Source organism: Trichoderma aggressivum (assembly GCF_033847375.1).
Source record: "Trichoderma aggressivum f. europaeum strain CBS 100526 chromosome Unknown scaffold_082, whole genome shotgun sequence".
Lineage (NCBI taxonomy): Eukaryota > Fungi > Ascomycota > Sordariomycetes > Hypocreales > Hypocreaceae > Trichoderma > Trichoderma aggressivum.
Window position 1 is genome coordinate 61,328 of NW_026946448.1, and position 24,898 is coordinate 86,225.

General features: G+C 51.8%; 10 protein-coding genes across 10 annotated transcripts; 1 reads left to right on the plus strand and 9 right to left on the minus strand.

Annotated features, from left to right (window-relative positions):
• Positions 1 to 302: 302 nt before the first annotated feature.
• Positions 303 to 3,534, minus strand: Triagg1_10712 (uncharacterized protein; the record flags this gene model as incomplete). The annotated part of the gene is made up of 3 exons (XM_062894814.1): positions 303 to 478; positions 535 to 2,125; positions 2,191 to 3,534. 3 exons carry the CDS (start codon positions 3,532 to 3,534, stop codon positions 303 to 305), a joined length of 3,111 nt encoding a protein of 1,036 aa, XP_062750342.1.
• Positions 3,535 to 4,278: 744 nt separating this feature from the next.
• Positions 4,279 to 6,866, minus strand: Triagg1_10713 (CAZyme family GT66; the record flags this gene model as incomplete). Its single annotated transcript, XM_062894815.1, has 4 exons — positions 4,279 to 4,549; positions 4,607 to 5,735; positions 5,802 to 6,476; positions 6,740 to 6,866. The coding sequence occupies 4 exons, from the start codon at positions 6,864 to 6,866 to the stop codon at positions 4,279 to 4,281; spliced, it is 2,202 nt and encodes a 733-aa protein (XP_062750343.1).
• An 824-nt stretch (positions 6,867 to 7,690) lies between these two features.
• Positions 7,691 to 8,589, minus strand: Triagg1_10714 (uncharacterized protein; the record flags this gene model as incomplete). The annotated part of the gene is made up of 4 exons (XM_062894816.1): positions 7,691 to 7,764; positions 7,904 to 8,087; positions 8,211 to 8,357; positions 8,416 to 8,589. The coding sequence occupies 4 exons, from the start codon at positions 8,587 to 8,589 to the stop codon at positions 7,691 to 7,693; spliced, it is 579 nt and encodes a 192-aa protein (XP_062750344.1).
• A 256-nt stretch (positions 8,590 to 8,845) lies between these two features.
• Triagg1_10715 (uncharacterized protein) lies at positions 8,846 to 11,010 on the plus strand (the record flags this gene model as incomplete). The annotated part of the gene is made up of 2 exons (XM_062894817.1): positions 8,846 to 8,971; positions 9,034 to 11,010. 2 exons carry the CDS (start codon positions 8,846 to 8,848, stop codon positions 11,008 to 11,010), a joined length of 2,103 nt encoding a protein of 700 aa, XP_062750345.1.
• Positions 11,011 to 12,634: 1,624 nt separating this feature from the next.
• On the minus strand, positions 12,635 to 13,756 carry Triagg1_10716 (uncharacterized protein; the record flags this gene model as incomplete). Its single annotated transcript, XM_062894818.1, has 3 exons — positions 12,635 to 13,000; positions 13,073 to 13,644; positions 13,705 to 13,756. The coding sequence occupies 3 exons, from the start codon at positions 13,754 to 13,756 to the stop codon at positions 12,635 to 12,637; spliced, it is 990 nt and encodes a 329-aa protein (XP_062750346.1).
• Positions 13,757 to 14,556: 800 nt separating this feature from the next.
• On the minus strand, positions 14,557 to 15,252 carry Triagg1_10717 (uncharacterized protein; the record flags this gene model as incomplete). The annotated part of the gene is made up of 1 exon (XM_062894820.1): positions 14,557 to 15,252. The coding sequence occupies one exon, from the start codon at positions 15,250 to 15,252 to the stop codon at positions 14,557 to 14,559; it is 696 nt and encodes a 231-aa protein (XP_062750347.1).
• A 622-nt stretch (positions 15,253 to 15,874) lies between these two features.
• Triagg1_10718 (uncharacterized protein) lies at positions 15,875 to 17,794 on the minus strand (the record flags this gene model as incomplete). The annotated part of the gene is made up of 3 exons (XM_062894821.1): positions 15,875 to 17,051; positions 17,131 to 17,548; positions 17,623 to 17,794. 3 exons carry the CDS (start codon positions 17,792 to 17,794, stop codon positions 15,875 to 15,877), a joined length of 1,767 nt encoding a protein of 588 aa, XP_062750348.1.
• A 379-nt stretch (positions 17,795 to 18,173) lies between these two features.
• Positions 18,174 to 19,248, minus strand: Triagg1_10719 (uncharacterized protein; the record flags this gene model as incomplete). The annotated part of the gene is made up of 2 exons (XM_062894822.1): positions 18,174 to 19,064; positions 19,129 to 19,248. The coding sequence occupies 2 exons, from the start codon at positions 19,246 to 19,248 to the stop codon at positions 18,174 to 18,176; spliced, it is 1,011 nt and encodes a 336-aa protein (XP_062750349.1).
• A 1,010-nt stretch (positions 19,249 to 20,258) lies between these two features.
• Positions 20,259 to 21,572, minus strand: Triagg1_10720 (uncharacterized protein; the record flags this gene model as incomplete). Its single annotated transcript, XM_062894823.1, has 1 exon — positions 20,259 to 21,572. The coding sequence occupies one exon, from the start codon at positions 21,570 to 21,572 to the stop codon at positions 20,259 to 20,261; it is 1,314 nt and encodes a 437-aa protein (XP_062750350.1).
• Positions 21,573 to 23,436: 1,864 nt separating this feature from the next.
• Triagg1_10721 (uncharacterized protein) lies at positions 23,437 to 24,870 on the minus strand (the record flags this gene model as incomplete). Its single annotated transcript, XM_062894824.1, has 1 exon — positions 23,437 to 24,870. One exon carries the CDS (start codon positions 24,868 to 24,870, stop codon positions 23,437 to 23,439), a length of 1,434 nt encoding a protein of 477 aa, XP_062750351.1.
• Between the last annotated feature and the right edge of the window lie 28 nt (positions 24,871 to 24,898).

Consider the following 24,898-nt stretch of genomic DNA (forward strand, 5'->3'; position numbering starts at 1 on the left):
AATGTCGATCCTCCTCCCCTTTGACAAGTACTAGAATACCGCTCTTCCCTTGGCCATGACAGCAAGCAACGACGTTGATACATGTGTGCCAAGTTTCAGAAAATAAGAAAAGAAATAACAACGCAATAGCAACGTGGGTGTGTAAAAAACATCGTGTAGAAACCGTGAAAAAGAAGAAAAGTTCATACAAATCAGACGTGGTTCATCCACAGCAACAATGGGCATCATAGAAGAGGAAATAAACGTCAAAACAGCAAATGTAAATTGCCCACCTACCCCAACTTTGTAAATCCCTCACAAATCTACTCGGGAGGTGACATATCACCGCTGTTTTTGCAGGGCGTGTTCTCCTTGTCAGACTCATCGTCCAACTTGGTTTCGGGCTCAACAAGATCAGTAATGCCCTCTGCTGAATCAGGCGATGAGCTAGTGGCAAGATTGCTGACAGATGCAGGAGAAATGTCGATGTCATCAAACTCTGTGAATAGTTAAAAATGAAAACTTGATACGAGTGACGCAGCGTTATCAACTTACCAAGCATGTTGGACTTTTTCCCTGGCGAGCTCTCTGGGGAATCTGGTTCCTCTATGATAGGCTCGGGAATCCAGTATGGCGTCGGCTTGGGCAATTTTGTTGCACTTTGGTAGTCCTTTGCCCACTTGCCAGGAGTGCGATGGGTCCGGGTGCCGAAAAAGCAATAATCATTTATATCGGGAAAGGTTCGTTTGCGAGGTTCATAGTAAGGATTACTGCTGGGCTGAGAGTAGTCACTAAATGCACTCTGACTGAACGAAGAATCGTCTTGCATTGTGTGGCACTCAGCGTCAGACCGAGAAGAGAAGTTGCTCCAGGGGGACGTCTTTTTGAATGTGGACTCTGCTTTTGGATCTCCTCCAAATGGAGATGTGTAGTACCTCCAACTATTCCCGGACGATCCTGGGGCACCTTGAGATTGAGAGCCGGAGCTTGGTGAAAGGGGAGACTTTTGCGATTCTCTTTCCTTCGTGGTGTCGGCATCTGTTGGGTTGAATGTATTGTCAGTGGTGCGAAGCGGTGGAGGGCCATTTTCGGCCCCATTTCCGCCTCTGGAACCATAATTGAAAGTAGAGTGGCCACCTGGCTGGAATCCTTTGAAACCTTCCGTCGTGGGACTGGGAGATGTGGTAGACTGATATGCAGCGGGCCTCGAATACCAAAAATCTCCTCCAGTGTTGGACGTAGGGGGCATCCACGAACTTGCTGGGCTGTCCTTGGAAAAAGCTCCTCTGTAGCTTCTTTCTGGTATGGCTTCCACGTATCCGTCCTCACCAGCAACAGAAGACACCTTGTGAGAACCTAGCGCTCTTGGGTAATACCCGTTTTGGGATTTCACTGGCGAAGTTCCGTATATACCCACCCGACTTGGTATGGTATCATCGTCAGGCTTGATATCTTCTTCAAGAATCTTGGCATGCGATGAGGCATTGCTTGATGTTCGGGAATCCGAGAGACGAATATCAACTTTTGGCCTAAATTTCACAGACTTGCTCCCGGTAGATTGGGCTGAATCGTCGGTGGAAGTGTGCCCTTCCGTAGAATCGTCGGATACCTCTTGAGAAATTTCAGGGCTGTGATCTTTTGCAGAGCGATGAAGACAACTACTCTGAGGATCTCGTCCGCTAGGTGCCGTTGAATGAAATTGATGGCCCCTATCCGGCTTCTTTGCTTCTTGGATGGGCGAAATAACATCTTCAACATAGGGAGATTGATATCTTGGCGTAGTCGGAGTATCGGGAGAGCTGCAGTATTGACTTCCTGGGCTAGTAAGGGGGCTTCTCTGTGCGCGTCTTTGGGATGCTCCAGTATGGCGAACTGGATAATATGGAGAGTCGGGTGAAGAGTTTGAAGAGCTCAACTGGGGGCCGCTTGTGGAAATCTTGAGCGTGTGTGGCATCTTCTTTCTTCCATAAGAATCAATCTTGTCGCTGTCATCGCCAGGAGCCGAGTTCAACAAGATGTTGGATTGATTGTCATTGTTGCTCAATCCTTCCTTTGAGTTAAACGAATCAACATGCTTGTAATTCTGAAATTGACCGCCGGTTGCATCCAAGTGTGCGTAATTGCTTGAGGACCGGTATTCTGGGGCCTGTACTTGGTTATTATTTCCGTCTTAAACCGACGCCTTTGTGCATCGTGGGTCAAAATACTTACAAAATCAACTACGGAGAAGTCTGCAACAGTCTCAGCTGACCGGATCTCTTCAACACATATCGAGCAATAGTTAGGAAAGGGCTTATCCTCCTTCGAAATCGGGTGATTCTGATGGAATTCCTTGGATCTGGCAGTGCCACAGCCATAGCAAAAATGATGTTCCAAAATCCCCTTCTCAACTTTGTCTTCAAAGCAGTCTTCACAGTAGTTCTTGGAAGGCCTTTGTCCTGGAACGACAGGGCGCTTGCTGTGATAGTCGGAAGAGCGAACCTTGCCGCAGCCCGTGCACAAGTGATGGCGAATTTTCCTTTTAGGGCTCCTCTCCTGCTGTGTGGTCGTGAGTTGAGACATGGGGGACATCATTGTCAAGTCATGAGACTTGGAGACATCCGAGGCTTTGGATTCCTTCTGGCGTTCCGTACCCAATAAAGAGTTCAGCCGAGTGTTGAGTTCAGTCTGCAGAGCTGACAGGTTACCCTTCAAGGTAGCATCATCCGGGTTCTGTGAAAGCTTCATCACAACTTCGTCGAGATCGCTTTGAATATATTGAACTTGCTGAGAAATTAGGTTGCGCGGCTGTGGTGTTGTCATGGTATTGGTAGAGGGCAGTGGGCTCATGGGAAAAGGTACATATTGATTACAGCCAAAAGTAGAATCATTGCCAACAGTAGAGTAGAATTGTGTCTGAGGGTACACAGAAGCCGTGGGAAAAGCAAACATGGGCTGATAGAATTGCTGCGGTTGAGCTCCTCCGCCAATGTGAAGCTGAAGAGGCCTGGCAGAAGCGTCTGAAGCAGCGATATTAGCGGCTTTTTGAGAGTGCTTAGACGTGGCACGAGGAAAGGTAGCTGAAGATGGTATGGAAAAAGCAGGAGAAGGAGCTCTCAGAGAGGCTGGGCTTGAGGACGACCTCTCACGAGACTTGGGGGGCTTGGAAGTCTCCCGTTTCGAAAGTCGACGCGTAAGTAACGGCATTTTGGCCTGGTCAGGTGTTTTCTGAGTATCTTTCGGAGAAGGGGCTCGTCGGTCATTCTTCTTTTCCTTGGCCTGCTGTTGCTGCCGAGGCTTGGATGATTTTCGGGCTTTTGGCGTCTCATCAACATCTTGAGTGTCTGATCTTTTGCCATCTGCTTGAGAGACAGTCGAGGACTCGGCCTCGCTAGATTCGTCTTCGCCAGCGTCATATTGAATCCTGACGCTCTGTGTGTGGATCTGGCTCTGGTCTGCCACTCTGTCTGCACGTTCAAAATCGCGGCGCGTGGGCAGGTTGAAAGCAAGGCTGAGGAGATCAACTCCATTGTCATCAGCTGGGTTCCTGCGCCGATTTTTCTTGCTACCACCCATCGTGCCGGAATCTGAAAGTGAGACAAGGAAGGTTTATAGAGAAGACGTGATTTGGAAAACAAAGAAGCGACGGATTTGAAGAGAAGAGAATATGTTTGGTTGAAAAAGAAGTTGGGAGAGGTGGGAAAAGAAAAGAGAGAGAAGAGGGAAGAGGGAAGAAAAAAGTGAAAGTGAAGTGAAGAGGAAAAGAGCGGGCGTGACTTGGGATGAAAACGCGCCTGGCCTTGAAGATGCGCTATAGCAACAATATTCTGCCAGCTGGCAAGCCCGTTGCTCCTGCAGCTGCCAACATTGGTAGCTAAAATTATGCAAACACGAAGGCATGATCGGGAGAGCTTCGAAGAGTGTTCAGTCGAAGGTTGGATGAAACAATTGGGAGACACTCTGGTGCCTCATCAAAGTTGTGCATCTAATGCGTTCCATCTGTTGACAACTCGATAGACATCGATCTTGGGTTGATTCTGCGGAATAGGGGTAAATCACATACACCATACCAAAGGCAGATGGGCAGAGCATTAACTGTTGCTATTTCATCTATCACAAGCTACAATCAAGCAAACAAACATAGGCCATCAGCAATCGCTCCGAAAAGACTGGCATGCTTTTTTTTGCAAACAATGAAATTGATGTACATTCTAGACCATCTTTTGCCTAGATATATTGGAGCACTCAAGCCATGATTCTTTTTGTTGGCTCCTGTTGGCCCCCCTTAGATATCTCTCCGTGATATCACATTTTATCTTTCTAATCCACGCGAAGCACGCGGGCGCCCCTCTTCTTGGTGGGCTTCTTCTTCTTCTGGCCGCGCTCAAACGCGGCAGCATTAGCATGATCACGGCCAATGTTATCCAAGTCCTTGACCTTGTAGATACGGATAATCCAGTTCTCGCTGGTAAAGGCCTCCTCGAGCGTGTTGAGAACAGGTCCCTGGTCGGGAATTCGGACGCCTCGGACTCTATCAGCGGCCTGTCCCGCGGGAAATAGAGAGGCGTAGTTGTAATACGACATCTTGTACCTGTGCTTCTTGTTAGAAATCAATGGCTTCCATCCAGCTTTCATTACTCCCACTTACATTAAGCTGTTCTTCATGGTCTCAGTGGCACCTTCATCAACGCGGTACTCTCCCTGGGGGGTAAAGAAGTCTCGCTCCTTGACCTCATCAGGCCAGATACCTTCAGCGATTCGGACCATCCACAAGAACTTGTTGATATCGTCACCAGAGTAGCCCAGGAGGGCACCGAACACGACGAGAACATAGTCGACCTCGTGCTGTCTCATGATGGGGTAGCTGACTTCCTCCCTGGAGCTCATGGCCTTGCCAACGGTGGCAATGTGGGTGTTGTTCCAGGTGTTGTTGTCAACCAACGTAGGTCGATCGGCCATGCCACCAATCTGGTAGCCGTAATCCCACCAGGACATAACCTTGGCATCCTCCTTGGTGTTTTGGCGCAACCACTGGTAAGCCTCTCGGTAATCATCAATGATGTGCTGGCTTCCATCCGGCATACGGCTGGCAAGGACCACTGAAGGCGAGGAGTAGGCGTTGGACGTCACCCAAGTGCAGTGAGAGACAAACATCAAGAGGTAGACGAGCATGGATCCGGATACCATGACCTTGGTGAGGTTGCTGTAGATTCCGACATTGGGCTTATCGCTGCCGCGGAGACCACCCTTGACCTTCTTGGGGGCTTCTTGCTCCTCGACAGGAGTAGCTGATTTCCATGAGAGGTAGGTGTCGAGAATCTGAGAGGCAGCCATGGCGGCGGCAACACAGACGACGGGGGTCAGTGTAAGCATCAGACGCACCATGACACCGGCAAAGTAGCTTCCGAAGAGGGCGTACACAACGACAAAAACATGCTCATCCTTGAGATCCTGGAAGCACAGATAGACACCAGCGGGGAAGAGCCAGATGAGAAAGTTCAAGTCGAAGAAAAAGGAGGGCCAGGCGGTAGGCTGGTGCTCAGAGACGGAGGCAATGATGGGAATGTGAATCTTGGCATAACCGGTATCCCACAGAGAGTAGAAACGTCCGCTCCAGGGAGCAACGTAGCCCAGAGAAGTGAGGGCGACGAGACCCAGCAGACCCAAGCCAAACGTTGCCACGAGGATGGTGACAAGGAAGGTTTGGAATTGACGGCCAGAAATGGCAGATCGCACGTATTGGATGAAGCCAATGAGCTGGATGAAGCCAAAGATGCCTATGCAAATGATGTTAGCGATCCATGCTCAAGTTGCTTGATATCATGGACGAAGGATGTTCATACCCAGGGCGGGCATATGCTCGCTAGTCTTGATTGGCAGGAAGCCGACGAAAGGAATCTGCATGCTGGCCAACGTTCCCAGAGCATACCAGGTGGTGTAGCTGACATAGAGGCGCGTGCTGTAGCGGCCCATTGCGATCAGGACCAGCGCATGGACAGGCAGCAAGCAGGTAATGAAGGCGTATCCACCCCAAGAGGCCACCATGTATCCGTAGAAGAGCGCGCAGAGAGCTCCCCACAGCATGGAGCCCAGCTTCAGGGCCTTGATCCACAGGTAAAAGGTGAAGACGAGAAGGAAGATGGCAATGGCCTCGTTATCGTAGCTGCCGGCGACGGATCTGGAGATGTAACCCGGCGCAATTCCCATGAAGACGGCAGCCAAGAGACCGGCAGATGGCGATGTGGTCATTTCGTTGGTGAGGAGATACGTGGCAAACGCAGTCAAGCCTGAGCAGGCGGGCGCAAGCAGGACGCAAATGTTGCGGATGTCGACTGGAATTGTGAGGGTCCTGAGAGCGTGGTAGATGGCGCCGCTGGTGACCATGAGGCCGGGGTACAGGGTGCCTCCGGTAACTCGACCGAGAGGGTGCCATGTCCGGTCGTCAAACCAATCCCAGAACTTGTGGAAGCCATTGGCGACGAGGTACTTGGTTGCTCGGAAGTTGAACCAGGGATCAACTAGACGATTGTTGTCAGTATGGTGAGTAAGTGGCATCGGGGCGAGTCGTCGTGCGCTTCTACGTGGAGAGGGCATAGAGAGGGCAGGTAGGTATAATAGACTAACATTCGTGGATGATGCTTTCAAATCCTAAAGATGGTGGGTTAGCCAAGCTGTTTCCTCTGATATATAGCGCCACGACTGCAATTGGACGTGGCAATGGCTGCAGCATCGCAGCATCGCAACATCCATCGCAACTGGAAGAGTAGCCAGGCTGGCTTACGTATAACAGAGAAGAGACGGCTGGAGATGGCCGCCGCTGCAATGAAGCAGAGAATGACAACCCGAAGCAGCGTCCGAGTGCTTTCCGTAGTGTAGCCTACGGCGGGCCCTTTGGTTTTTGCCGCCATTGTGGCTACGGTACTGGTGTGGAAGATGAATCTCCGGGGGCGTTGTTGGAGATTCTTCGTCCCTGCTGAAGCCGCGCTCAGACTGCTGAGGACAGCTTGGAGCTTAAGGTGCTACGTATGTCAAGACATTGTGGGGCTGGCGCGGGCTCCGGTGTTTTGCCGAGGGGAGCATGGCATCGCAATCACACAAGATGCTGTAAGCATGTATCTCAAGCTTCAGCTTCATGCCTGGGTGAAGAGAAGACGTGTGTGTTTGAACCTGATTATGGAATGCGCTGTTCTTTTTGCGAGGTACCAATACTAGCACGCTTGGCCATGGGCGTTACTGTTCTTCTCAGTGAAAGCACAAAAAGTGCAAAAGAGGAAAAAGAGCCACCACATCCGTGGGTGCGGATTATCGTTCCACCACATTACTGTGCATATCAACACCAGCCATGAGAAGCCTCATGTTAATAGTCGCAGCATGTCGCTCGCTCGTATAATGCAATTGGAAGCCATTCAAGCATTCTACTCTTCCTCACGACGTTGCTGATGCTCTTGTAAACTTTTCTTTTAGCTTTTGAATCGTCTAATTGCGCATATTTTTACATAGTACAGTTCACCAAACAAATGACCCCGGGAAACCTCTATGCAGCGGCGCCATGTGTAGTTTCAAAAATATACACTGCCTTTGCAGTCTGTGGTGTCTCATTATGCCTCGCAGGGCTTTTTTGGGTCTCCGTGACGGCCACGTTTTCTTCGCCCGCCAGCATCTCTCTCATTTTTTTCTTTTCGACAACGCTTCCTTGCTCCTCACCCCTCCATCAGTCCACGTTTTGGTTTCGTCAAGGGCTCTCCTTGGCGATCTTCAGCAGGTACTTCTCGAGGTCAAATTCAGGGCTGTTGACATCGGTAGCGGCTGTCCCAGAGTTAGCTTTGCTGACAAAATCCCCAGAATGCGCTTCCATGTTCCCCCCCCATCCCCTGCGTTGCTAGAATAACCCCACGGGAGAAAGGGGACAAGTTGCGATGCCACAGTGTCTTCGGATCAAGCGTACCATCGTTTGCTGCTGCCGCGACGGGGCTGTTCTTCTTTGCGTACTCGGCCTTGGCCTGGTCTATCAGCTTCTGCTTCTGCTCGTACTCGTGCTGCGCGTGCTGAGCTCGCTGTGTGGTGGTGATAGTGCGCTGGTGGGAGAAGCCGTAGAACACGCCAAAGGCGAGGGCGGACCACCGGAGGACCTGGAAGTTGATCAATCAGACTTGCGTCGCCAAACGAGGGCCAATTGCACGCGAGCAACGCAGGATCGAGGCCGATGCGGGAAGGCTGTGGTTGGGCACTGCGAGGATAAGACTGCAACGTACGTTGACTCCTGTTGACGACATGGTGAATTTCGCACGTCGCGCGGCTGCTTCAGGCAGGAATCGGGGAGTGAGGGAGGATCTGGGGGGGTCGACAATGGCCGTCGATGAACCCTGTCGAGAGTGGCTCGAGGGAATTGTTGGCGTCGGCTGGGATGAAGATTTGAAAATGTCCTCGGGAAAAGTCGCAGTTTTTCCAGGCCCGGACGGCCGCAGCTGGTCCGGCTGTCTCTAGGCCTGTGCCATCGCTGCGGTCACGTGCAGCCAGCGGCTCTGGTGCTGGAGCTGCTCCACGCCCGATAAGCTCAATGGCAATCGCCTCTAGCTGCCGATACAGACCAGTGCCATTGATATTACGGTGTACGGAACATTCATTATTCATTAGAGGAGGAAAAGGAGTGGGCAGATTGGCCGACCAGAGCGCAATCCCCTGTCGTGATTTTACTTAATCCTTTTCCTTCTTATCCCTCCAACTACTTAGGCCTGTCTTTTCGAACCCCGCCCTCGCCCTCGCCCTCGTCAATCGCCGTCTTCGCTGAGTGGCGCCGTGGCTTGACCTCCCTCCCTCCTAATCCCTTCGCATCTGGCTTCACCTCCTGTTCTGGCGAGTCCCGCCATGGGACTTTGGGACCATCACCATGCAGCAACGTCGAGATGAGATTCTTGCCAAAAAGGCGAAGCTCGCAGAGCTTAAGCGCCAGAGGGAGCTTCGGGCTACCAGCCAGACGCCGTACAATCGCACTGGCATGAGCTCGCCCAGTGAGGTTTGTTCTCTCTCCGTCCGCCACCCGGTTTCGCGTCCGCTGATGGTTCTGCTCTGTCACAGCTAGTATCACCGACACCACGAGGAGACAGCCGCCGCGAGATCGAAACCCTCATTGACAGCTTGGTCGGTAGTAGCAGGCCCAGCTCGATTGGGACGGGACCCCCTGGATCGCCCGCGCATCGTGGAAGCAGGCCGAATAGTGTGCTCAGTGGCGGTGAAATCAGCAATGTGACTTCTGAATGGACAGCTTCCTTCACTGGACAAGGCGGACAAGCTACACCGGGCCCTACACCTGTGACGCTGAGCCTTTCGACGGTCCCCCTGACAACCGTCTACGAATGCCCGCCGAGTCCTGTCAAGGAAGTCTTTTCCTACAGCAAAGGTGTACAGACTACAGATGAATGGGCCACCCCTACTAGGACAAGGGCTCAGTCGATGGCGTCCGATGCAGATGATTTCATGGGTCCGACTTCAACGCCGAACAAGAGGCTAAGCAGGAAGGAGCGTGACCGAGAGGAGGAGCTGCGCCAAAAGATTAGGTTCGAGGTGGAAGAAGAGCTGCGAGCGACCAAGGAGCTTTTGGCCGAAGGCGGTACCGCGGCGCAAAACTTTTCCTCAACCAACTATCCCATCAGAGAACTTACCGCTGAAGAGCTGGAAGCCGTCACTCACTCGGACGAGTTTGTAGATTTCCTAGAGCAGTCGACAAAAGTTATTGAAAGAGCCCTGGACCAAGAGACATATGATATCCTCACCGACTACGCCCTGCATGGCAAGGACCTCGAAGACAAGGATGAAGAAAGCGGCAACTCGGGAGGAAAAGGAGGACATAGAGTCAAGGAGGTGGTGCAATTCTTCGATGATCGTTGGTCTAAAAAGCGAATGATTAGCGGGATAGATTTCTCACCCAAGTTCAATGAACTGGTACTCGCATCCTACACCAAGAACCCGACAGCGCCCCACGAGCCGGACGGGCTCGTCCAGGTCTGGAACATTCACATGCACAATCGGCCGGAATACGTCTTTACCGCGCAGTCCGACATCCTTACTGCAAAATTCTCACCCTACCACCCAAATCTCATCATTGGCGGCTCGTATAGCGGCCAAGTCTTGCTATGGGATACTCGAGCAAAGTCTGCACCGGTCCAGAAGACGCCATTGACGGGCTACGGCCATGCCCACCCAATCTATTCGGTGGACATTGTGGGCACGCAAAATGCCAACAACATCATATCATGTTCTACCGATGGCGTTGTCTGCGGCTGGAGCATGGATGTATTTGCGCAGCCCCAAGAGCTGCTTGAGTTGAAGAACCCCAGCCAGGCCAAGGTGGCGGTTGAGGACGTCAGCCCTACATCCCTATCGTTCCCTCAGACGGACCCGACATTCTTCCTCGTTGGAAGCGAAGAGGGAACAATATTCCCCTGCCACAGATATGACCGCGCCGGTGCCAAGGCCGGCGTCGACAAGAAGATTAGCTACAAGGGACATGCGGCACCTGTCATGTCGGTTGACTTCCACCCAGCCAGGGGCCCTGTGGATCTCGGTGACTTGGCCATTTCATCCTCTCTTGACTGGAGCGTCAAGCTCTGGAAGATTCGTGCTCCCGCGGCCACATCGACAATTGGAGCTGGCGATGGCGCTATTTCACCACTGATCGATTTTGTCCGCGAGGACGTCGTCTACGATGCAAGATGGTCGCCTGTGAAGCCCAGTGTCTTTGCCCTCGTAGATGGAGCTGGCTGGCTGGAGTTCTGGGACATTGCGATAGACACAGAGGAACCGGTGTCGAGAATAACACCGAGTAGCCGACAGGATGGAAGGACAATGCTATCCAGGAGCTTGAACAAGCTGGCTTGGGAGCCCAACGATGGCAAACGTATCGCAACCGGTGGCATCGACGGTTCTCTCACCGTCTTCGAAGTGGCTAGTGGCTTGGGCGGCAAGGAAGGACTCAAGAATGAGGAATGGGCAAATGTGAAGAAGCTTGTCAACCGGGTGGAAGCCGTGGGCATGAATGGGGCGATGATGGTTTAGCATTTTTTTCCTTTCCTTTTTGTTTACTGGCACGCATGGCACCTTAATTTTTCTTGGAACCCTGACCTGTGCAATGATTGATGAAGGTGAGCTTATATATGTATACCCCTAGACAAGTGTGAGGTAAAAAAAAAAATGGTAATGGCAACGGACTGTCGTTTACACATTTCATATTCATACAGTATCAGTTGTATGTCTTTTCTGCTATTTCCTCTGCCTTTATTAGAGTCAGACACGGGTTGTGATGGAAGAGCATGTACGACGTCACGCCTCCTCTTTTACACTTCCACCTTGTCCCCCAAATAGAAGATTTGTATCACCAAGCACTACTGTCCATCCATTGCACTTCTCGATCAATTGCCTTGGTTCATATTTGCCTTTGTCGTATACTTTGATCCAACAGTTCTGCCAATATACTTTCTGTCCCTTTCCTTCGGCAACTGTTGGGCTTGGTCTAGCCTTGAAGAAGTCAAAAGATTCAGGAAGCTCATTTATAATTAATGATGACTAGAGACATATTAGACCAAAATTCAAGTATCGATACGAACCGTACCGTGATGACTCAAACACTCTAAAGTCAAATCAGTATTGTGGTAGATCTAGGTAGATGATCGAGAAAGGCGCTGGAGCTGGTGCAATAGAAGGTACCTAGTGATCAAGATCTGCGAATATGCCACCTATTGCGCGTATAAATACTTGTAGGGACACCGGATTTAACAGGCTTGACTGGCTTGACTACCTACTAAACTTGGGCAGAAATGGGCATCACCAAACGAATTTTCGGGCAGCTGCATATATAGGTAGGTAGATGTAGGCAATCCTTGAGAATTGTTACATGACGTAATGTATGAGCAAAGGAAGCGGAGGTTAGAAAAAGCGGCATCGCAGGATCAATAAGTGCATACATTCAGCAATATATGCACTCAATCAGGTCATTCAGTAGTCGAGTGCTTTTATAAGGGAACACCTATGCGGCCAGAAGCTGAATCTATCTACTACTATAGGTATATAACAGGTGCTGATGGGGTAGTAGTAGTTACTATAAATATATAAATGTAGTAGCAGTTACTAGTGAAATGTAGATATAATAGCAGCGACTTAATATTAAAGAAATATAGATGTAATAGTAAAGACTTAGAAAGCAAGTGTATAATATAATTTAGTCTTCCCGGTCTCGATTTTTCTCTTCTCCGCTTGATATGGTAAGTTCTTGAAAGCGCAGGTACCCGCATTCTTAGCGTCACGTGAATCTCCATAGACGAGAAGAGATTATTTTTGCCGACGCGCTTCTTGCCCAGGAATAATTTTTGATCGTTACTCTTGTTCACACGGCATGAAATGTCTATTCGTGCAGCCGTCGATTGACAGAGCTACAGTACAAGAATGGTAAGTGTAAAAAACAACAAGTTACCATTTCCTTTTTAATCATTCGCACTATGATGTATTCATTTCGATGAATTCTGCAATGCTCAAGGTCATCTTGGCTTCAAGCCAACTTGACCGTATGAGGACAATTTCACCCCTGAGTCTCAACATCACAACACGTCAAATCGCTTGTAAATTGCAAGTCATTATGCTAGTTCTAACAAATCATGGACCAGAAACCGCCTCAGCTCGCCTGTATCTAGGTGTTGTGCGGGACGTGGGCGGGATATCGGCTGCCGGCGACTTCAAACGACTCGATGATGGCGTCAATCTTCTTCACCTCCTCTTCCGTCAACTTGATCAACTTGGAGTTCTCCTCCACTCGTGCCGCTGTTGTTGCGCCGGGGATGGGGATGATGGTTGGTCGTCCTGGGCGGTTGCTCTGGCTGTGCACCCAGCCGATGGCGAGCTGAGCCGGGGTGCAGCCCTTGTCCTTGGCGAGAGCCTCAACTTGAGCGACTAGCTGGAGATTGTGGTCAAAGGCGGCCTTTTCGAAGCGGGGGAACTTGGAGATGAATCCAAAGCCCTGGACCTGTGATACGTCCTTGAATCTACCGGTGAGGATCTGTGATTTCTGGAGTCAGCTTATGTGCCAGATGGTGCGAGTGGGGTTCGGTTCTCTTGGGGTTGAACTTACTCCCCGTCCAATAGGAGAATAGGCAGTAATGGGGATACCGTGCTCGGCACAGGCCGCAGCAACGCCGTTGGTGAGAATATCCGGGGTAAACATGCTCATCTCGACCTCGACGGTACCGATCTTGGCAATCTTGGCCGCCTCCCGAATGGTTTCGGCGTTGCATTCAGAGAGTGCAATGGCGCCGAGCTTGCCAGTGTCGATGTACTCCTTCTGGATGACTCCAAAGGTCACTTCCAGAGGGACGTTGGGGTCTCTTCTTGTGCAGCTGAAGAGGTCAAGCTTCTTGGTTCCTCCTAGCTGGTTGATGATGTTGTCGAGCGAGCGTCGAATGCCCTCTGGAGATGCGTCGAGCTTATGCGTAGCGAGATCCGCTCCACCCTTGATGATGAGCGTAATCTTGTCGGCATCTTCCGGATATTTGGTGAAGTATTCCTTGAGTAAAGTCATAGAGTTCCACTCGGGTGTGCCGTAGAATTCGCCGCCGTTCCAGAGGGTCATGCCGTTTTCCACTGCTGCCTTGAGGGCGGCAAGTGCCTGGTCCAGAGGAGGACGCTCTGGTCGCCAAGTGAATCCTAAAACGAGGTATCAGTACGCACTGCTTTTGTTTAATCGAGAGTTTCGAGCAGACTTACCCATGAGGCCGTAGCCAATAGGACCAACGCTCTTGTTGATAACAGTGGCCATGTTGTTCAGGTGTGTGTGTTTGTATGGCAGGTATGTTGTGAAATGAAGCAGATATTATTGTCAAGATTGAATGAGTCCTTGTGTAATGAGTTGGTTGTATTGAAGCTTTGTTTGAGCTGATAATCTCATAAAAAACAACGATTCATCATCTCAACATCTCAAGGCCTCTATATATCAATCCTGCCCCGCAGCATGTTCGAGATTTTCGAGGCAATGATGTAACTAGAGGAAGTTTCCCTTTTGGGCAATCGGATATAACGAGCCTATTTCGACTCACTTATTCCGACAGCACAAACCCGTCTTTAGCGTCCCGATCTCCGACTCAAAGGCGAAGCACGACGGCTTTCTCTGTGGGATGCTGGCGCTAAACTTTGCTTTCTTCGCCTTTCCATCTGTCTCTTTGCTCTTTTGACTTTTGCTGTACCTGAATGATTTGATGTCCCGGGGTTACCCATCTGCAGATTTGCCCATCGGGCTTTGGCTCGATTGCAGCCGAAGATCTGCTTAGCAATCTCCGCGATTGCGGCGACTGGTCAATGTCTGTTATCGCACATTGATGACGACGCTGACCTGATCTGGGCCGACCCGAGATCTTATTTCCTATGCATATCATGGCGTGGCTTGCGGACATGCAGCGATTTTCTTTTGGTGGTGTCGCGACTCCGGCGTCGTTAAACCCGCCTGCAGGTGGTCTTTGGGCTGCGGAGTTAGCTTGCGATATGCGCGAGACATCGGGACGTTGTGACAATTGCATGGTATGATTTCGAATTAACTAACTAGCAAAAAGAAGGCTCCAAAAATTACACAGTCTTGAGCGAAAAGCCAGAAAACGACACGGCAATCTTGTCCCTGGCGTGGCCCTCGCCCGACTCCTCCGTCGGCTTCGCGCCGTAGATGCCGACTTCAATCTCCTTGGCCAAACCCTGGGCATCATCTTCGTTAAACGCCCAAGTCACCTGTCTCAGCGCGCGCCTCGTCTTGCCCTCGCCCTCTACCACGTACACCCACGCATCGGTGCCGTCCCTCTCCACCAGGATCGTGGCCTTTGCGTTGCCCGTCTGCCGCTCCGTGATGGGGCTGAGGCTCCAGTCGGAGAGCACGTCCGTGGCCACGACGCCCAGCGCGGGCGTGCCGTCGTTGAACTCGATGCCGGCCTTGATGAAGCGCGTGGCGTTGGGGTTGTGGCGGTTGGGGAACGTCACGACGAGGCCGCCCTGGTCGTAGAGCGTCTTCCAGGGCCCTGTGACGGTGACTTGGACGCTCTGGAAGTGCGCGGCGGCAACTGTGGTGTAGAGGTAGGGCGCGGTGAAGTTGTGCTTGGAGAGGGCGGGACGCCAGATGTCGGTGTCTGGGGGCACTTGGATGGTGAGGGAGCGGCCGATGGGTGAGACAGCTTCGACGCCGGGGTTGTTGAGCCAGTGCCATTTGAAGCTCGAGGTTGAGGCCGAGGCAGAGGCCGAGCCGGCGAGGAGCCATGCGATGTTGGTGAAGAGCATCTTTGTGAGGTGTGTGAGAGAGTCGAGTATGAACTGGTGAGTATCGCGGCTTTGAGATGGCTTGCTCGTGAGGAGGAAGTGTCTGTGTCTTGAGCTTTTTATTGATCCATTCGTCCGGTTCTGAGTCTACTTGTCCCTCTATATATACAGCTTTTGGTTACAGTTACACCACATATATGCATCACTGACATATAGTATGACATCCCCACACTCTCATCCTTTTCAGCTCTCACCAAGCTGCACAACAGCTCCAATGACGAATGCCGGTTAGGCATCCCTGCTGTGCGGGGTGACTTGGGACATTCGATCCCATCAATTGAGCATAAATTTTACGTTGCAGAACTAAACTCGGGGAGTGTCGCTTTCGGAATCTAACCGTCCCTACGCCTTACGGCTACAACCTCCCTGCGCAGATTGTCAACCAATCCGGTTGAATTGGACAAGGACATGATGCCATTCTCGGGGCTGAGAGGCGGACCTGCACGTTTCGGTCCGACGAGAATTGACCTGATGCCCGTTGTGCTCGGCACTGGGGAAACCATTCGGTGGAAATCATTGGAGGAAAAAAAAAGGAACTGAAAGAATACAGTAATCTACTACTGCCATTTACAGGAAAAGCCTGTCAGCCGCTTGATGCCTCTACTCTGATCCTCGCTCTCAACCCGTCGACGCAATACCCCAGCTGCTTTGGGCCATCCGTAAGCTCAACCTCTCTCTTCACCCACCTGCCTGCCTTGTCGTCTTCACCGCTTGCTTCCTGACCGTCCGGAGCCGTCTCCGGGAGGGCTTCGTCCTCATCGTCGCTGTCATCGTCGCCATCCTGCTCGTCAAATCCAGCCACGGGATCCCACTCCCCCGTCTCCCAAACCAGCCTTAATTTAAGGGGCGCCAAGCCGTACATCTTGCCCACGATGCCCTTGACGGCGTAAATGTCAAAGGACTTTGGGATCCTGGTGATTCTCGTCTTCTTTTCCTCTTCGGAAGCTGCCTCATAATGAAACTCCGTAGTGACGAGGCGAGCTTCGAGGAAGTTGGGGTTGATTTCCTCACGACGAATCACGTCGGGCTCGCCATACGCTTCACAGAGCTCGTTGTACCGCGGGTGTAAGATTTTGATGGAGTCTTCTGCAGCTTCGGGTACCGTAGCCAGCTGCTTCGCGATGCGCGATAGGTAGAACATTTCGGCATTGGTGCGGTCCGTGGTGGTGATGTGTGTAAAGTTGAGCGTTTTGAGCTGAGAAATACGAGCAACGGTGAACATGAAGGATTCATCGGAAGATTGTGCATTGGAATCGGCATCCATGGAGTAGTAGATGGGATTGTGGGTGATGCGGAGCCCTATCATGCCGGGGAATACGGCCGGTAGTTTATCGACAAACTCCCAGCTGTCTATCTTGTTGTAAGAGAGATCGACGTATTGTACTGATGGAGGGAAAACGACATCGTTAGGGCCGGAAGAAGATGTTATGATTGAGATGTTGTTTCCCTTGAGCTGCAGATAGCGAAGATTGTTGAGAGCTGCAAGACTGGCAATGTCTGACAAGCTCGTGAAATCATTGTACTCCAAATTGATCGATGTCAGAGTTGACGGTAGGCTGTCTTGGACTATAGTTGGTAAAGTCGACAGCTGGTTCGACCCAACGAGAAGTGTAGTCAAGGAAGGGCATTTGCTTGCCACTAAACACGACTCTTGCCAGCTCATCAACGTCTCTCCTAGCTGCAGCTCAATCACTCTGCCCAGGACCGACTCTGCGCCATTGAGAGAATCATCGGTGAGGATATCCAGAAACCTATTTCCACTACAAGAGTGAAAGAGAAATCACAAGTCAGCATGGCAGTAGAAGTATAGCAGACAACCACACGTAGTCGAAAACTTACTTGATGCTAAGCTTCTGCAAATCCTTCAAATCTCGACAAATCTCCAACACCGGCCCAAACCGCTCAAACAAGTTCCTGCTCAAATCCAACTCCACAATCTTGGGCGCCGTCTCGGCAATCGTCGCCGCGACGCCCTCCTCGTTGACATCCCCCTCCGTCCTCGCCACCGCAACCCGCAGGCTGTCGAGAATCACAATCTTGGTCTCCCGCAGCCGCGACTGTCGCCGCCAGATCTTGTCAAAGCCCATCTCCTGGGCGACCTTGCCCGAGATGACAATCTCCATCTTGGACTTGCCCTTGACCGCCCCCGGCGCATCCATGACGTACCGCTCGTTGAGGGCGGCGAGGAAGCTCTGGGGGGCGTCTGCCGGACGAGTTGGCCGGACAAACGAAGCGGCGGTGGGGGATTTTGATTTGCCTGCGTTCTCATCGCGTCAGCCAATGGAATACATAAAACCTTCATCTTTCAAAAGAGAGGGATCAAAGCAGTACATGTAAAGTAGCGAGTGCCCTTGTGAGAGCCATCGTGTTTGCCTCGTGCGGCATCATCCCACTCGACGCCTAACCAGCTGCCCGTCGTGCCCGCAACCCCGCCGACAAAGCGCACCGTGCAAGCTGCGCCATCGTATGAAATCCGCTGGCCGATGTGATGAGTTTCGCTCATTTTTTTTTTAATATGTTTATGAGATGAGTGTCGGCGAGGGCATGTCTGGTTGTGAGATGGGAGATGAGGTGGGATATAAAGGAGAGAAAAAAAGCAGACGGTCAAGTCAGGCAGCAGAATTTGGCCAACCTGACGCAGGCAGCGATTATCGCCCTCCGACATCCACATTGAGGCATCAATCATTTATTACACAGGTTTGTATACAGTTTCTCCTTTTTTACATCAATTGGTTCACTAATCTGACAATTGAATTCATCATCCAATCATTTCACCTTCAAGGCTCATCTGACAGAAGCGCGTTAAATTCATTGTTTCGCTAAAGGACCCATCGCGGGGTCTCTCTAAAACCAGTCGTCAAAATGGCACATTATTATACAATTTACAGCTTTCCCTTGATGTCTCCCAGGATGTTGACCAAGGCACGGCCGTTGCTCAAGCACACCTTTCCGCCCTCGACAGCAACAACAAACCGAACCTCCTCAAACTCTCCCTTCTTCTCTCCTGTCCTCCAAACCTGAGTGATGAGCTTGTCGCCGGGCAGCACGGGGCTGGCGAAGCGGGCCTGGTACTCCTTGAGATTGGCAGGATCGCTGCCGCCTACAGCCTTGAGGATGGCGTGGGCGGTAGAGTTCCACGAATACAGACCGTGCATGATGGCGCCTGGGAAGCCCATCTTGACGCCAGGCTCGGGGGTGGCGTGCAAGGGGTTGTAGTCGCCATTCAGACGGTACAGGTGAGCAGCCTCCCTGGAGATCTGGTTCTCCAGCACCCAGTCGGGCTTCTTGTCCTTGGGGGGAGGGAAGTTCTCGGTGGCAGGGCCCTTGGGACCGCCCCAGTTGCCCTGGCCAACGTAGAAAGCGCTGCCGAAGAGACGGGTGTAGACTTCGTTGGTGTTGGCATCGACAAGCTCGAGCTGGGTGTCGACGACAGAGCCGGGACGGCCCTTGTCGTAGACGCCGAGGACCTTTTGGCGGATCTCGAACTTGTGGCCCTCGGAGGAGACGGGCAGGGGCTTGAGGAACTCAATCTTTCGCTGGCCGTCGACGACGCGGCGGGAGTCAAAGTCGGGAACGCCGGGGACCTTGATCTTCTTCTGGGCGGCGTAGAAGTCAATCACTTCCTGTGTGTCGCCCTTGAACGCTGTTTCGCCCAATTTGTCAGCTCTTACACACACAAGGTCAAGCCGGTCGGTCAAGGGGATGACGGCAATAGGCCACTTACGCAGGATGACAGGATAGGTAGGGAAGACGGCAAAGTTGGGGTGGAGTTCCTGGCGGACGGGATTGTCAATTGTGGCTTTCTTCTCTTCTCTCTTCGAGATCAACCAAACTTACGTAGAGGAAGTGAAGCTCGTCGGCAGTAGCGCCGATAGAGTTTGCGAAGAGCAGCACATCGCGCTTCAGCCAAGAAACGGACTGAGGAGGATACTCGAAGCCGACACCAGGTCCAGACATTGTGAAATGCTTACAACAGAGAGGCTGAATTGAAGTTGAGAGGAAGCGGATACAGATGCAAAATGCAGGTGGGAAAAAAAAAGATTGGGGATGTCGGCTGGCTTAAATGATGGAATGGACAAGGTGAGCCTGGTCACTCAACTCACAAGCCGAGGCTCAGTCTGTGGGGAAAAGCTTCGGCCGGGGACACGAGATCGGCAGCCGAGCAACCCCGCGAACTCATCTCCGGGTGGCGCTGCAGAGATTAGATGATCTGATAATCTTACAGTTTCTTCTTTCCCTACGTTTCTAGAGAGACTGTTTGGTCGTAAAAGAGGCACAATTCGAGGTCCTGACTCTTATAATTCGTTGTTGTACATGGGCTTAGATAGCGGGAGATACATTAGCTGGTACCTTAGCATGTAGCTGCTCACGTCAGTCGTCAATTGGATGTGGAATCATACATGTGACTATCGATAAGCGATAAGCGATAAGAACCACACGCACACACATTCAGTGCCTCTGTACGGTACAGTAGAGTTGCAATTCTGGCCAGTCAGTCACGCGATACAGCGCATTCGCATCCCGCCTCCAATAGGAAACCATGGAACCCGTCTCTGTGCATGAAATCAGCTGCGACCTTTCCTGTGCCTACCTCTTCTCATTTGGCATATTCCTGCAGCATATTTCGACCAATACCAACCTGCTAAAGGGCCCGCCGTATCCCCCTGGCCCTGGCTGCAACGCCCCGAAAAGGCAGGCGATCAAAAATACGACACGATGACAGTTCTCGCCCAGAATTCCAGCTTCACAACAATCACTGCATAGTTCAACGTCTCTACCTTTATGATACAAAAGTGAGTGCACAAAAGAAAACTTCATTCTTGCCGTAAGTAAGCTAGGTATGCTAAATGGTTGGTAATACAAAGAAGAATGCAAAAAGAGTGTGGTTGTCCGAATTTCATAACGTCATACGCTGTGTTGTTGGAACTGTTGTTTCGTCCTGCTGCGTGCAAATGGGCACATCAGCATCAACCCAGTCTACCCTTGGCCTTTTCGCATTCCTCGAGAAATCGATAGATGCCTTCCAGGCCCTCATACTCCTCAGAGTGCTGCTCCGACTTGGTCGGAGGCGACATGCTTTCATAACCGTCCGTCTCTGAACACCAGGGATCCTCCGAATTTTCATAGGCGAATGCTTCATGGACGAAAGATTCATCGCCGAGCGAGGATATATCATCCAACTCATTTCCCTCCAAAGACCCCTCCGACCCTCCAGGGGACGTCAAGGCCTTTTCAGTGTCTGGTGCAAAAGGAAATTTGAGTGCCGTTCTAACGCCACCGGTGCTCTCAAAACCGATGTCTTGGCTGACAATGCCCCTTTGGATGCCAATGTCATCGCACAGCCGCTCGACTGTTTCAACATCAACACCCGGAAATCGGACTCTGAGCAAATTGCCAGATTCTAGGGATATCGGCAAATCACCCAAGGATGAGAGACGCTCAAGGTCGGCATAAATGGCCGTCAGATCTTTCAAAGCACGGCCGAAATCTGCAGACAGGACATCGAGGAATCCCTCGGTGTTGAGGCTTGGGATAGCGGCCTCAGCCTGGAAGCCAGAGGCGCCAGAAGCCTGGACAAGAGCGGCAGCAAGAGGGCTCATAGCCGTGATGGTTGGGCTCAGTTGAAAGTCGACATAGGCGCCAGGAGCAAACTTGGGGATGGCAGCCAGCTTACGCATAGCCTCATCCTCGAGTACGGATACGGCCCGGTACTGAGCCTCACCCCGTGGTCCTGTTCCATCATATCGGATTCGTTGTCCCGAAAGGAAAAAGGCCCTCATTGCCTGAGAGACGTTCTGTACGACCTGGGCAGGGGCCGTGGGCGTATGAGAGAAGTATCGGGCACCTCCGCCCAAGCTATAGCCACCGGCAGTTCGGGGCATAGCTCCGCCCGTCAAATTGGGTCGCAGAGCACTCGCAAAAGGTGCTCGGCCGGAGAACTGAGCAACTTGGCGGGAAGTGTTGGAGCTCGGGAGCTTGGATCGATCCAGTCGAGGAGCACTGCTCTCGGAGCTGAGGTATCGTCGGACAACCTTGTTTGCATTCTTCGCCGCGTTGGTGGAGAAGCCTCGGGTTCCTCGTGCCTGTTGTTTAACGAGGTTCGCTGGGTGAATGGATTGTCGACCGCCTTTGGCCGACACAGGAATTGGTTGAACTGCTTGGTTCTGAAACGGCCTCGCCGCATTGGCGAGCTTGTCCCGGACCACGGCTGTGGTCCTAGACACGGCGACTCGGAGGAGACGCAGGGCATCTGGGCCCCATATCGCCCCCGCGGACGCCATGTTGAAATTCTTTGTTTTCCTTCACCCAAAAGGTGGTTGAAAGAGGTTGAAGATGGCTCCAGGAGAGATGATGGGAAGTGACGGACTCTCTTCTCCGTATATAAGTTCGGCAATGACATTCGCCACGCAAGCATGCAGCGCGCTAATGCGTTGGCAACACCGCCACAGATTAGATCTGCGCCACAGATGCGGGGCTGAGGCCGCCTAGTTCCAAGCTGGGACTAGCGCGGGCTTCTTTATTTTCTACTTTTCTTCCGTCGAGAAATTTTCCAAATTTTTTTTTCTTCTTTCTTTCTTTACCTCACAAACCACCAGAAGCTCTATTTCGGAGCTGCAAGTGCACGCTTGGGTACGAGCTCTGGTGGTTGGACTTGTTTTCATGGTAAGCTACACTCTTTTCCCTTTCAACGCGCCTTACATGATGCTTTATTTTCATGAACAATCCAATTCATACCAGACCATGGTGACTCTGTAATTTTTTACAACTTACCTGAACGAGCTTTGGATCGCATCTTTTTCAGACTCTTTGCCATTCGCGAGCTCTGCTAACGCGTCCCAGATGTCCAGGAAGTAGGGCTTTTACCCCCTCGATCCACCCACGATTCTCTACATTTTCAAAAGGTTGGTAATTTTTTCTTTCCATCTGCTTTAGCTATTGTCGAGTGGCTTGTTCTGTGTGATGAACAATTGACACCTTAGGGATTCCTCATGCTTAATATACGATGTGGATACCGTGTTTGATAAGTTTCAGCCTTGTCTGATCAGAACTATTTACAATTTCTACTGTTGTCGTCTTTCGTTGTCAAAGCTGTTTTGCTAACTCGGACTGTCAACAGGTAATTCCATTCTCTCTCGCATCTCAACCTATCCCACATGATGAAAATTTGAACGAACGGGCGGACATATCGAGCCTTGCTACTCTTCATCCCTGAGAAAGCGAGGACGTACAACCCTCGTGGTGAAGAGGAGTGAGAACTCAGGATGAGAACTCGTCACCTGATCGTGGTTCATAGGAAGCGGTTCCTTGTTCAAGCTGGGATTGTGCATGTCAGCTAACTCGTACAATGATAGGTACTTATTATACAAAGCGTTTTCCTCATCTTGCTGCTGTATCTCTGTGATGAAATGTTATTATTTTGTATTCACACTGTCTGATTTCCGCGACTCCTTCGGGAGTCGTTGGATATGAACAAACCTACACCTTCTGATAAGTAAGTGCAGCCACCACACTGCCGATTGCCTGTACACGTAGCTAACCAGTGGATAGACGAATCATGTCAATGTTTTGCTGTGTTTGCTGTACTGTCGCTGGACTGAAGCTGACATTGTATGAAGCAATCTAGGTGAGACGCATCGATGTCTTTCACGGTTGATAAAATGGTATGTGTTTTATTCTTTTTCTTATCACTTTCACGCCCTACCATCATGATGACTTTCATTATTATCTACATTGGCCGAGTTCCTCGTGACGAAAACAAGTTTCACCTTGGAGAACTGATATGGTTTCATAATCACCATTACTTGAAACAAAGGACAGTAGAGTAGTGGCTAACTTTACTGCTTTAGATACCATTATGAAGCTGCGAGATGTTTATCAGAGCTATGGCGTTGTTTGTTTGCTCGCAGACATCATGAGCCTTCATTCTAGTATATACTGGTAATTGAAGCTTATGGTGTCACACTGGTATAGCATATGCATAACAATAATAATATACCCAATTTATGAACTATTTAGTCTATCCGCATGTTCGCTCGTGTGACCCGAACTCTTCTCTTGTCACTTCCTAATCATGTTCCATGTGAAGCTGGTAACACAACAAATAACCACAACGTATCATCCATTTCATCCTCGACTCAATCATCTTCAAGGGAGCTGTAACCTCGCATTCCAGCCAACGATGCACCTGATAAGGTCCCAATCACCATTCGCACCCACCCAATCCGTGACGACGATGCCGGTGCTCGCCGCGCCGACCTTGAGCTGCTTAGGCCCCTTGCCGTCCTCGCCGTGGCGGATGCAGAGATACTCGACAATGGCAGGGTTCACCTTGGCCGCGATCCTCTCGGGCCAGCACGTCGCATTGAAGAAGTTGCTGCCGCTCAGGAAATTGACAAAGATGGGGAGAAGCGCAGGATCCGGGTTATGGTCATGGTCAGGCCCGATGACGTGAAACTCACGCTCGGCAGAGCGCTCCAGCTGGCCGCGGCTGTAGTCAATCTTTCGCTCAATGTTCTGGCTTTCGGTGACGTCGTAGAAATCCTGCACGCGGATGTGGCCGCCTTCACACGTCCCGTCCTCGCAGTTGTCCGGCCAGTGCTGGCCGTCGATTCCCCAGCCGCGGCCGTCCCAGCATGTGCGGGACATGTCCTCGTCGAGGCCGAAGCGGCGGACGATGATGATGCGGCCTCTGGCCTGACCTAGGTTCGGGATCCGGGGCTCTGTCCACCAGCGGTCCGGGTGCTTGTCGACGTAGCCGGCCTTGAGGTAGCGGCTGAGGTGCTGGTCGGTGCCGCGGCCGGCGCCCTCGCGCTTGACGCTCATGAGGATGGTCTCGCTGGGGTTGGCGTCGAGAAAGCGGAAGATGTCGTCTACCATGTCGTGGAAGTACTTGATGCCGGTGAGGGACACGGGGAAGACGGAGTGGACTAGGGCTAGGGTGTCGTTGTCCGTGTTGACGGAGACGCGGATGTCGAGGAAGCGCACGCCGTTCTGGAGCTGCTCAGGGACGCCGACGGATTGGCAGCGGACCGAGGGCAGGGCAGTGTGGCATGTCGGCGAGTTGTGAGTGCCAGGGATGGAGAGCATGGGCAGCGGCCAGGCATCGTCCAGCTGCTTCATCCAAGCATGAAGCTTGGCCGAGGAGAAGATGGCGAGAAAGGCACCCGTAGGAACATAGACAACAGTAAGGTCCAGAGCATCATCCCCATCGTCATCACCATCAATCCTCTTCATGACGGCCGACTTGCGCGAAGGACTGGGCACGTCCGTCTCATAGCGGCGGTCGCCGGCCCGGAAAGTCAGCCGGAGGACCTCGCGGCCGGCGGGATCGGCGGAGCGGACGTCGGTGCGGACGGTGCGGAAGGGGTCCACGTGGAAAGAGACGTCACGAGCATCGTGCGAGTCGCCCTTGGGCAGGATGTGATGGGCGGAGAAGTCGGTGGCGTTGATGAAGCCGGAGATGACGCCGGTGACGTTGGACACGACGCTGCCGGTGCGTTTCTTCTCGCCCTGGAAGCGCTGGATGGAGATGAGCTCCAGGGGCGTGATGGTGAGGTTGCGGATGGTGAGGTCGGCCATCGCGGGGGGGGGGGGGGGGGGGGGGGGG